Source organism: Pituophis catenifer, unplaced genomic scaffold (assembly GCF_029215685.1).
Source record: "Pituophis catenifer annectens isolate HBS135680 unplaced genomic scaffold, rPitCat1.0.hap2 SCAF_1, whole genome shotgun sequence".
In the NCBI taxonomy this organism is placed as follows: domain Eukaryota; kingdom Metazoa; phylum Chordata; class Lepidosauria; order Squamata; family Colubridae; genus Pituophis; species Pituophis catenifer.
The window spans coordinates 301,827,129-301,840,154 of NW_027256881.1; the positions used below are offsets into that span (position 1 = coordinate 301,827,129).

The following is a 13,026-nucleotide window of genomic DNA, read 5'->3' on the forward strand; positions in this document are numbered from 1 at the left end:
AGGGCTTGGTCACTCTTATGACTTCAAACCTGAACATATTGCCAGCAGCATAGTATTATGCAAGTTTCTAACTAAAACACTCAGACTGATTGGCCTTAGCTCTTAGATAACGATGCCAGACAAATAAACAAGAAATCACGATGTGCTATAAGGCCACATTTCTTCTTTATATAAATGGATCTTTGATGCCATTTACTTTCTACAAAATTAAGAAAATCCTTACCCTAAAATGTTAATAATTCAGTTTTTAGATTGAGAGACAGAATATAAATCATGGATGGGCAGTTGGAGAAATCATTTTAAATTTTGGACCTCATCCAACCAGAAAGTCTTACCACTTATAGTCTAGCATATTTTGCCACCATTTTTGAGCCAGGAAATTTGAAAATGTGGTTTAAATTCACTCATACCATGAAAACTTTTTCATACACAAAAAAAAAAGAAAGAAAGCTTCAAACATTTAGGTCCATTATATGGTGCTGTTCATCTCTGCATCTTCATTCACTGATATGGGATCAAATATGTCTGTAGTATATAGCAACTATTTGAACTTACAATGGACACCAAAAGTCCCGACGGCTCCCCCAAATGGTCACATGGTTGCATTTTGGGCACTCTGCAACTGCCTTGCATTTATGGCAATCAGGTGACCGTGATTTTCAACATTTTTTTGTTTGAAAACCAATATTTACTTTTTTAAAAATCAGTTGCTTTACAACCCATGGTATTTGCTTAATAACTGCTGCAAAAAATTTTTTATAAAATCAGACCAGCCGTGTGATGAGTCACTAGCAATCGGGATGTTTTATGACCATAATTCTTGGCTCAATTTTAGTTTTAAGTCAAGGTATATCCCCAGTCATCAAAGGGATGTCCCCTTCATGTAAATGAGCATCTTTTCCAGAGCAGGATCAAAGTCTGTTATTTATAGAAGAGTTATTTACAGAAAGCTCTACATGCACCTTAACCAACAACCTAGCACATTTAATGAGGTTTATGGTAAATATTTTTGACTTTAGATACTCTAAATGATTAACAAATCCATTCCATTACTAATTTTGTCTAGTTTTGCTGAAGCTTAGATACAATGATGTTTTTAGTGTGAGAATGGGCTTTGGTTTTAGTAGCTCATACTGGCACATTATATTCATATGTCATTTATTTAATTCGCAAATACTGGGCTATAACCAAATATACCTAATTAGAATATATCCACCCCTTTGATTATGTAAGGTTATATATTGACTAAGTATGAATTCCAGAATTATAAAGAGCCTTTTAACAACTAACACAATGCCTCTTTTATCTTATAAAGAATTCCTATTTAATAACTGTGATGTTGTGAATGATACCTGCTTGGAAAAGAGATGTTTCACATATTATTAGGTCGTTTCATCCAGATTTGTGCAGCCCAAATTTAATAGCCCTACTTTCTGACTTTCTGTTCAATCCATGACAACACAGAGGTGGAAATGGAGGTTAGGGTAGATAAGCTTTTTCTTATCTTCTGGTTTTCTGGAGGAATGTTAAGACCTGGCTTTGCCAATTTTCATGGGGTCTAAAGGTATGATGCACCTTTGTGGATGGCTGGTGGCCTGAGGCACCCCTGCTGCCTTGTTAACTTCCTAGCCTTTGAAATTGTAACCTAATTTATCTTTACCTGACTTTAAGCTGATAGTTGTTCTGAATATTTAACTGTTACTAATTTTTATAAATCCCCTTGATTGTTGCATTTAAGACTTCACTTCAATTAAAATTTCTGATTTAAGCACTAAAATTTGTGTTACTGTTCTCTGCAGATACCTGCATAAGAACAAATATCTCAGAGTTATTGATGAAGATGCATTTTTGGGTGTTCAAAGTGGTCCAAGCCTACTGTGAGTAATGGGGAAGAATATATTGACTTATTCTAGTATTATCCATAAAGAAATATTGGGTAATGATTGCTAGGTCTCTGATTATTTAAATAATTATAATGGTAAGACATGATCTGTCTACTCATGTATTCATGTGGGGTCATGTTCTTGCTGTAAGGTGACTAGGAAATGATACAAGGCCAACAGACTGTAGACTTATTATCTTATAAGGCTTGGCCAGTCCTATCTTGTTGACTTTTCTGCTGCTCAGGTTTGTTTATCTACCTACAATCTATCGTGGTATGTATATTACACAATTAGGAATTGCTCCAAGGGCTTCATGATGTCCACCTAGTGATAGCCCCTTTGTTAGAATGAAATGTCCATGCTTTTTTTTTTCTTGAAAACAATCAGAAAGGTGTTTTGCTGTCATCCTTTTTGGGCAGATGTGTTTTTTGCTTTCCCCACTGCCCCCTATTACAGCCCTTTCAGAACAGAGGTTGCACACATCTGTAAAATATCTTTATTAGGTATTATTAAGTACTCTTCTTCTCCCCTAGTCATAAAACTATATTTATCCTCAAATACAAGCAAGCAATGAACCAGAAGAAACTGAACTAACAGAAACAATTCTGTTATGAATTAGAAGAAAGATCATGCATTTGTTCTCCTTTGCAATAGAATTTAATGAGCTTTCTGAGAGCTACTTTACTATGTTAGGTAGTAAAGTAAGCTCTAAATAAAGAGCTCAAGATCTGGACAAATTCAGCAAAAACAAAATGAGCTTAATAACTTGATCATATTGTGTGCCATGTACTGTTCTAAATTCATCTGTGATATTATGAAACATTTATTCAGTTTTAAACCTGCTTCCCTAAAGAGGCTTTATTTTCTTCCTAAGGTTAGCTATCAGCAGTTGGAGAAATACAGAAAATAGTCAATAACTCTCTAACACCAGTAGATTTAGCATATTTCATGGTGACTCACATTGTTTTCATCAACATGGAAATAATTTATTGAACATTCACAGAGGTACTAATTTATTTTGGGGTTAGCATAAAAGCTCAGAGGGAGAATAGATTTAATTCAGTAAGTATACTAGGATTGTATAATCAATGCAGGAGCAATTATTCATTACAGAAAGAAAAAAAATTATGTGATTAACATGTTTGTTTCTAGCATGTGGATTGGTTCATTACTTCTAAATATCTAAATTACAAAATAAAAAGAGTGGAAAACAGAATTTATCAGCTATGGCAAGGAAAATGATGCCAGGAAAATGCCAGGAACTGACAGCTAACTAATCAAAGGAAGCAGTTAAAAAGAGGAAACCTGAGGCAAAATCAATAGATTCCTACAGAAAAATAGTAAACATTGAATAGACATATGGAAAAAATGTCAAAAAGTTGTAGGTCCAGGAGAACAGGGTAGAGACACAGATATATTTTTTGCATGCTTTGAAACTGTTAAGTAGCAGGAGCTGGGGCAGGGAATGGGAGTCACCTCATTGTGCAGCACTGGGATCTTGAACCCGGGATAACAAGCTCAGTATCTTTAGCCGCTGAGCTATCCCGCCCCTATATACATACATATAAGTATGTCTGTCTGTATGTTTGTATATGTGTATGTTGTAGAAACTGGGTCTCAGAAACTGAGATCTTATTTTAGCAACTACAGAAATGTAAAACCATAGCTAGTAAAATCCCAAATAACAAAGGTCATCTGTATTGATTCAATCTTGAAACACATGTGAGCAGCCTCCAGGCTTTCTTTCTCTCTGAGTGAGAAGTTAGTTCCAATAGGTTTAGCGAAGGCACTATTAGTAGGTACCACCAGTACAGAGGTGCCAAAGCATCTTAGAAAAGCAACAACGATCAAGTAAAGGCTGGGTAAGTCTCAGAGCTTGATTTCAAGAGAAACTGAATTCTTGGGCAGTTATATCTTTCCAAAAGAAATTTCCATTAGATTATCCTAGAGCAAGGATCAAAAGTTGTATTCTGCCAAAGGAACTCATGCAGCCTTCCCAACATCCTTGTCGACCACAAAATGCAGCTTTTATGACCATGCCAATTTTCAGGCTGTATTTAACTATGCAAATTTTACATCTATCTATTTTGTCTAAGGAAATCCATATGGCTTTAATTTTGTTTTGTTTTTAATTGTGATGGTCAGAGTGGCTTCAATACTGTTCATACAATCAACTTTTTTGGTTGTTGTTTTTTTAAGTGAAAACATTAGGTGAGAATAGTAATGTTTATACTGTAGACTAATATTCTGGAAGGTGAACTTTTTCACATTCCACCACCATGAAATCATGGAATATGAAAGGAGTAATGTACTTGGGAACAGAAAAAAATCCAATAAATATTAAGCTTCTGTTTTGCTCATCTAACTATTCATCTTAGTAGGGTTATTATTGTACTGGTTTGTACACAGAAGCACCTAAGGAAACTGACTAGAGAACTTCAGATTCTTCTGAATGTTAAAAAATGTCAATATGATTAGTTAAGTAATGTCTTATTTAAAAGAGTCATACATAGAATTAAACAGCTATTTGTTTATAAATGTGTATGTTGCTTATAATGGGATTATAGAGCTGTTTGCAAATACAAAATAATAGAAAAAAAACATAAAAATGACAAAACAGCAGCTTGTTAAAAAGCAATAATAGTAGAAGTTCATAATGGACAACAGAAAATATGTCAAACATATGAGAATTCTGAAGCATATTTTAGATAACAATTTCCAGCATTAGTGATAATGTGGCAATGTGGTAGCAATCAAGATATGGCAAACTATTCCAGTTAAAGCATGGACTGACAAATCCTGGAAGAGCACTTGAAAACCTATTAGGTTTGGGTCTAAGCAAAGGACCTATTGTATACTTAGTGTGCATATGAAGATTAAAATAATAGCAGCTCAGAAGGTATAAATTGAATTCTTAAGTCTCTACTTAGTCAGCCAGTGAGGAGGGAAAGTCAAAATGCGTAGATACCATCACCGCAAAGAGTCCCGTAAGACAATTCCTGTTTGTAAATTGCACTAAGAATATAATTTACTGAATTCATGATGCAAATAATAATTTGGTCACCATATTCTTCACTCTTTTCTATATGCCATTTCCTTTCACATCTTCAGTTATAATTCTAGGAGCACAGTGGCTCAAGTGGTTAGCAAGCCGCATTTGAGACCCGAGAGCTGCCGTGCAGCGGGGTTGAGTTCTCATCCTTCACTCCAGCTCCTGCTGGAGACATGAAAGGAGCCCCATCTGGGCATCCCAAGGACAAGGTGATGTCACCGGCTAATCCTTTCAAACTGGAAGCGCCTCGGAGCTTCTGACATGAGTGCAAAGTTATAATTCTTGTTTAATACTTGATGCAGGATAATCACATTCCACTTCAAGTTTTTTCAAGCCTGCCTCTAGGTATATATCAAAACAAGCTTCAGATTCTTACATCTTCTTCATGGAGGAATCTGCTCCTTTATTTTTATATATTTTTTTTCTGCAAAACTGAGTGGCCCAAAAATAAAATTGGAATATTCTGGGTTACATACAAGTTGCTGGACCATGAGTGGAATGACTCAGGTTCAATTCTTCAATTCTTCTTCTGCCATGGAAACACACAACCCAGGCTACCAAATAAGATTGTGGTTATGTGTTAAAATTTGAGGAGCAAGTACCATGGATGCTATCCAGAGTTCACAGTGGTAAAGTGTGATGACAATTTAATTTTTTAAAAGTTTTTTTTTAAAAAATGGTTTATATAATAGCAACAGAGATAACTTTTAATGATATGCAGTCTACAAATATAGTACAAAGTGCAAAGATAGTACAAAATATACCTTGCTAAAAGTATTACTTACAGTACATAATACCTTAAGCAATTTCCAATCTCAATAGTACCAAAGATGCTTAAAACATAGGCATAGGAGCAGTGTGAACTAACAAATGGGAAGACATCCGAATCATTTTCATTGTGGAGAGAGGGGTGGGGGAGAGAGAGAGTGTGTGAGAGAGAGAGTTTTCCATTTTTGAGTGACTTCAATTTACTTTCAGCTAAACAGGATTATTCTTCTTATAATTGTTTTGCATGGCTTGTAATTATTTTGAATGTATTAAGTTTGATTTTCTTTAAAGAAGAAAAAAAGAGTGCGTTCCTGTTTCTTTCTTAGCTGTGTGATGATATTATTTTCAAGTTTAAAATTTTCAAATTGTAAGCCAACAGGCCAAAGATAATTCAGAAATATTAAGTCAAGCAAAAGTTTAAAAATATTTGGCCAGTTAAAAACAACCATAATACTGGATGTCAGATGCCACTTAGCATAAAAATCCAGTGAATTACTGTCTAAAAGATGGAGAAAGCGGGTGTCAAGCAACACAACAGAGGAAAGTCATGCCAAAATGGTGGATCATGGAGAAAATGCTAATCATTTTGTTGATGGTATGGAAAGAAGTCTTTAGGTCACATTCTAAAGTCATACATGGTTAGGCTGCACACATACACAAAAATATATCCTAAGTCTAGACAGTCTAGTATAAGGAGGCTAGGAGTGAATTATTCTTTGTGGTACTTAGGAAGAAACTGGTTCATCTATAAACAAAACCATGTAGGCTTTGGTTCTGTGGTTGTTAATTCTTTTAAGTCATTTGACAGTTGTATGGCATATAAATTAAAGATTCATGAAGCATTTTATGAGAAACTGACATTATTAATTGTCCTTAATTTTTCCTCTGTGTATATCTTCAGTGATGTCTCCCAGACATGTATCACTTCACTGCCAGAAAGAGGATTAGAAAACTTGAAAGAACTGATGGCTCAAAATACCTGGACTCTAAAGAAATTCCCCCCAGTAAAAACTTTTCCTTATCTAACTTACGCTGCTCTGTCATACCCAAGCCACTGTTGTGCTTTCAAGAATTGGAAGAAAGCTAAGGGGTGAGTTTTAAAAATGGTATTAAATTCTAAATGGGTTAGAATCCAACTATCTAAGGAATTTTATTCTGGCTCATGAACCTGCCCAACAATAGAAATGTACTTTCAGAAACCTCTTCAACCTTTCTCCACATCAGAAGTGATGCAAATGAGAGAGCGAACATTTGTAATGGCACTTAAGACTTTCAAATTCTCTCCATAGAAAGTCAACCTCATGTTTATTTAAGCGCCGAATGAAGTCCACCTCTTCACCGTAGACTAAATTATCATCATCTTTAAATACTGTTTGAACTTCTTTAAAGCAGATTTTATACTCAATTGGCTGCTCCATTTTAATAAGATTAGATTGCATTTGTTCTGAAGCATGATGTTTACTGTAAACTGTACAAAAGAATTTTATAAAGGAAAGGAAGCATAGCAATTTGTTATAATAAACAGAAGTAAAAGCAAATGCAGTGTAATAACACTAAAGTATAATTAAATGGGTAATAGCTTTCTTAAAGGAATAGTTGTCTAATCAAAATGTCATTATCATAATTAGACCTTAGAATTGTAGCTTTATTCCAAAGCTAGAATGTAGCGCTTTTCTCAAATAATGTTGCCTTAGCTCACAATAAATATTCCCCACTGATTAATTTGCTTGCTGTAGATAAACTACATGTTTTATTAATCATGCTTTCTATTGCTCCTTTAGAATCTTGGAGTTCTTGCTGTGTAATCAAACTAACAATCTCAGCATTCGCAAGAGAAGATCTTCCAGTACCTTCAGGGCTCCTTTTTATCAAGATTATGCAGAAGATTATTCAGATCACACTGATGCTGTTCATGATGAGAATTCCAAATTTAGAGACCTTCATGGAAATTCCCGTTATTATGTCTTCTTTGAAGAACATAACAATAGAGAAGATGGATTTGGTCAAGAACTCAAGAACCCCCAAGAGAATATTGTGACTTTCGACAATCATTATGATTATATTATCTGTACAGGTAACGATGATATTAGTTGCAGCCCAGGGCCTGATGAGTTCAACCCCTGCGAAGATGTAATGGGGTACAGATTTTTAAGGATAGTAGTATGGTTTGTAAACTTGCTGGCCATTGTGGGCAATATTTTTGTTCTATTTATCTTACTCACTAGCCATTACAAGTTGACTGTTCCACGGTTCTTGATGTGTAACTTGGCCTTTGCTGATCTTTGTATGGGATTGTATCTTCTCTTAATTGCTTCAGTGGATCTTTATACTAGATCAGAGTATTATAACTATGCCATTGATTGGCAAACTGGGCCTGGTTGTAGCACAGCTGGCTTTTTTACTGTCTTTGCTAGTGAGTTATCAGTCTTTACTTTGACTACAATCACCCTGGAACGGTGGTATGCTATTACGTTTGCCATGCGCTTAGATAAAAAAATCCGCCTTTGGCATGCATCTTTTATTATGTTGGCTGGTTGGTTGATATGTTTCCTTCTTGCCCTTTTACCTTTGATTGGAGTCAGTAGTTATGCAAAAGTTAGCATCTGCCTTCCCATGGACACTGAAACACCTGTAGATCAAGCTTACATTATCATTATTTTGCTGTTGAACATTGTTGCTTTCATCATCATTTGTGCTTGCTATATTAAAATTTATATTACAGTAAGGAATCCCCAATACAAGTCAGGGGACAAAGACACAATCATTGCAAAAAGGATGGCTGTGCTAATTTTCACTGACTTTTTATGTATGGCACCGATCTCATTCTATGCCTTATCTGCTGTTATGAACAGACCCCTAATAACAGTCAGCAACTCAAAAATTCTGCTGGTCTTGTTCTATCCACTCAATTCTTGTGCCAACCCATTCCTTTATGCTATCTTTACCAAAGCATTCCGAAGAGATATCTTCATCTTGCTTAGCAAATTTGGGTTATGTGAACATCAGGCTCAACTCTACAGGGGCCAAACAGTCTCGCCCAAGGACAGCAGTGGTTCTGGCCATCATAAGGGCAACCATGGAATTGTCCATAACCTTTCTAGCCATCAAAGGCACCCTCATGGTGTACTTGGAGGATACCACTCTGCAATGATGTTACATATTCAAGAATCCATGGAAAATAATAAGCTGACTATATTGTAGCACATCACTACTTAAAATAATATTTTGATATTGGAAATCCTTGTTCTATTATAAAGGGCATGGTTTCTTTTGATAGGAATTTTTAAGACACATTCTGCTTACCTGTGAGCCATCTATATATAACTGTAAGTTTAATAATATTAGACAAGTTGTAGTAGATCAGACCAAGCACTTTTTGAGTTCAATTGTCTGTTTGCATAATGCCATGCATTTATTACAGAAAATCCACAAGGAGGAGGAGGACAATAATATATCCCTCAGGAAACACTCTGTTCCCCAGAGTAATTGTAGAAGGAAGAAAAATATCCTAAATTTTACTCCACTCAACAATGGAGTAGAGATCATATGGATTCTTACTTGAGCTCTTTTAAAATGACAAAATACATCAATTTTACTCACAACAGGCTTAGAAAGTTCAAGCTAAATCAAACAGTATGCCTAACTATGAAACATCTATTTGTTCTAAATATTTTTTTTTAAAAAAATGCTTAACTGACCTTGTATTAATATTTCTGCTTAACAAGGGTACATTGAACAATCTGATAAAATTATATGGATAATTTTTAGAAAGTTCTACTTCATTTTAATTGTAAACATAATTATTTTCCTTTTTGGTAAAATGGTAAATATGTAACAATCAACTGTTGTCTTGCTCTTATTATTCTTAGCTTACTATGACATCTTTCTGCCTTTGTACCTTTTTACATTATTTGGAGAATAGTAATTCTACCTTGTTCATTTAACGGACTTCAATTGAAATGTACTTTTAGTATAAAAGTTTCATTGTCTTCTTTCATTTTTTTCTTCTTTTTTTTGCAACTTTCTCTCTTTCTCTCTCTATTCTCTTAACAAAAGACATTAACTATTTTCCTTCATACTCAAAATTAACAGAGGGTTCCTCTTTTATGTTCTCCAGACCAGATCAAGTTTGCTGACTTAAAAAAATTCAGTTTTCAAGCCACTGTTGTAACATTTAGCAGCCAATTATCACAAAGCATCAAAAAATTAAAACAGGTTGATAATAATTTAATACAGTATATCAGTAAGAATTAGTAAGGCTGAATTATTGAACAAATTCCACATAGACCACCTACGTTGCTCATAGTGGAGACATTTAGTTGTACCTAAAACAGTATTTTTCACCTTCAGCAGCTTTAAGGTATGTGGACTTCAATTCCCAGAATCCCCTTTGGCTGGGTCCACACATCTTAGAGCTGTGAAGATAAGAAACAGATTTAGGACTAAGGCATATGGAACAATATCTTGCCACTTTATTTTCATGCAGTGTAAAATGTTTGTCTATCATTTTCTATAGAATGCCCTACATTATACAATAGCTTCTACCTGGAGGCAGCATGCTGTGTCAGTTCAACACTCTCTTACAGGAACTGTAAGTTGTCTATGGCAGGATTTTCCAAGTTTTGTTCCATGGAATCCTAGAGTCCCACCAAAAAACAAATTCATTTAAATGCAACCAGAAGCATCGGTAGGATTTTTTAAAAAGGTACAGTGGAAAGAACCCCAATGTCCAGTGGAGGCTTCTATTCATGTGATGTGTCATCCTTCTATTTGTGTCTGAGAGGTGGGAAGCAAGAATTCTGGGAATTTGATTTAAGACCTTGGTTATACCGTACATTGATTCATTGAACTAGCTCATGAAATTGGCAAGAAACAAATATGTTGCACTGCAAAAAGAACCCAACTGTTTGAATGTCCAAACAGCAGTAGAATGGAAAGAATGGAAATATCATTAACATCCAGTTAATGAAATTAATATCCTCTCTTTCAAGCTATAAGGAAGTTAATAATGATGAAACAATTTTTTTGGCTCACATCCAAGCTCAATTTCTGTGTATAAGGGGGGGGGGAATCCCATAATCCCACGATCAAATTCCGAAGAGCAGTTGAAGAAAAGGTCATAGCTACGCCTCCTTTCAAGGGTTCTGTATTCTAAAGCCTCTGAGAAGTAATGCTCTGGATGAAAGGTTGCCCTGTCCATTTCCATTTTAATTAAACTGGGCTTTGGGATCAATAACAGCATTGGACCAGCTATTTAAGCAGGACCTTGGGTTACTTCAGTCTTTGCTATCATAATTATAGCTGTGTTCCTGAATAAACTTTAGTTTAGTAGTGCATTTCAGATGATGCCTTTATCAACAGTACTATGAAAGAAGAAATATAAACTGCTTGTAAATTTTATGCATCTATAAAATGAAAAGACATCCCCACCCAACATTCAACACAATTACATTCCTAAATCTACAACCAAAGAAAAAAAAATATGTCATATTTAAAATAGAAATAAATAAGCACCTGAAATAATGTGGCAGGAATATAAAAAGCAATGGTATTACAAATCGCCTTCCAATCCTTCCCTTTTAGGGAGGAGAAATATACCCTAGTTAAATTCATGTTTTAAAAACATTTTCTTGCTTTGTCTGCATACATTTCGTTTTTAAAAATGATATAAATTTAAGTGTTGTCTAACAGGTTCCTAAAAATGCTACATTATTTTTGTTCTTTTTTTAATTATTAAGAATAAAGCCAGAGGGGAAAATGATTTATTTTAAACAACACATTTATCTTATTTGTGCTTACCAGCTAAGTTATGTTTATTTAAAGTCACTAGCAAACATGCTTTGATAAAACATGTGTTGTTTTAACTTCTAATGTTCATGATTTTTTTGGTCTGGGAAAAAGTATTTATTTATTTATTTATTTATTTATTTATTTATTTATTTATTTATTTATTTATTTATTTATTTATTTATTTATTTATTTGTTCGATTTATATGCCGCCCTTCTCCAGAGACTCAGGGCGGCTTACAATGCGTTAAGCAATAGCCTTCATACTTTTGTATATACCTTAGTAGGGCTTTCGCCCCCCCCCCCACCCAAGGGGTGTTCTTTTTTATACAAAGTCAGCTTATTGCCCCCACAACCGGGTCCTCATTTTACCTACCTCGAAAGGATGGAAGGCTGAGTCAACCTTGAGCCTGGTGAGATTTGAACTTGCAGTAATTGCAGGCAGCTGGTGTTACTTAACAGCACTTTAGTCTGCTGCGCCACCAAGGCTCTTGTATTGTTCAAAATTGAATAAAAGTATTGTTCTATTATTAAAGGAAAATTAAACAATAACATGTATACATACAGCTGAACAGAATTATTCACTTGGGAAAATAAATCCCTTTTCTTGTATTCTTGCAAAAGGGAACGAAATAGGAATTTAAATTATAAACTGCATGCATAAATGCTATGCTGATAGAATGCAGTTTTGCCTCCATCAGACTACCTACGTATTAGATTCTTTGAAGTTTAAATAGAATTTTGTGACAAATAGGAAATTTGGTATAATGTTTCTGTATATCTGACTAGATGTTGTTCTTGCATGTTGCTTTCTTAGGGATTCCCACCCAACAAAGACAGCCAATGTCAATCTGCTTTAGTGCCATTCAGATTCAAGTGGGTACATTCTCCACTGACTGGCATCTCTGTATGTGATAGCAATAACATACCATTATTTTCAGTGAACTGAAAATGCATGTTCCTTAAAAAAATAAAAAAAAACCCAAAAGATCTGAAGGACCTACTCTTGAAGAACCATGATCATTATCCTGGAACAGTAACTAATCAAGTGGTTTCACTTACATTAAAGACTTCTTCAACTAAGTTCCAGCCACTGTCATCAAAACACTGAAATGGTGCAGCTAGAAAGCTAAGACTATTGTATTGAATTAGAAGCTGGATAGTACAATACTATCTAAGGAAGGTAGATTCAGAGCACTTAATGTACCATGAGTCCTTCTGGATTCAGACCAAAGACTAGTTAGATTAGTATGCTTCTTGCAACAATTGCCATCAAAGAAAAGAGAAGTAGGGCACACAATGACAACAGCTCTCCTTGACTTCCTAGTACCTTGCATTATGCTAGCTAGACTCTGAATTACCTCTATAGCAACTATAATTTATACAGAATCTGCCATAGAAATATAATAAAGATTTAATTCTTCATTTAAGTCTACTATGTGTAGATATACTTATTTCTGAATATGTATGTTTAATTGCCTATTTGCGGTTACTATTTGTTTTATCATGAAATATTATGAACTAAATGAGGCTTTT

The 13,026-nt window shown here is 34.7% G+C and overlaps 1 protein-coding gene across 1 annotated transcript in view; it reads left to right on the top strand.

The window, feature by feature from the left end:
* Positions 1–8,904, top strand: part of TSHR (thyroid stimulating hormone receptor) — a 43,989-nt gene extending 35,085 nt beyond the window's left edge. Inside the window, exons 8-10 of the mRNA XM_070931476.1 lie at positions 1,800–1,877; positions 6,605–6,793; positions 7,485–8,904. Coding sequence (XP_070787577.1) covers positions 1,800–1,877; positions 6,605–6,793; positions 7,485–8,904 — 1,687 coding nt within the window. The remainder of the gene's footprint in view (positions 1–1,799; positions 1,878–6,604; positions 6,794–7,484) is intronic.
* Positions 8,905–13,026: the final 4,122 nt, after the last annotated feature.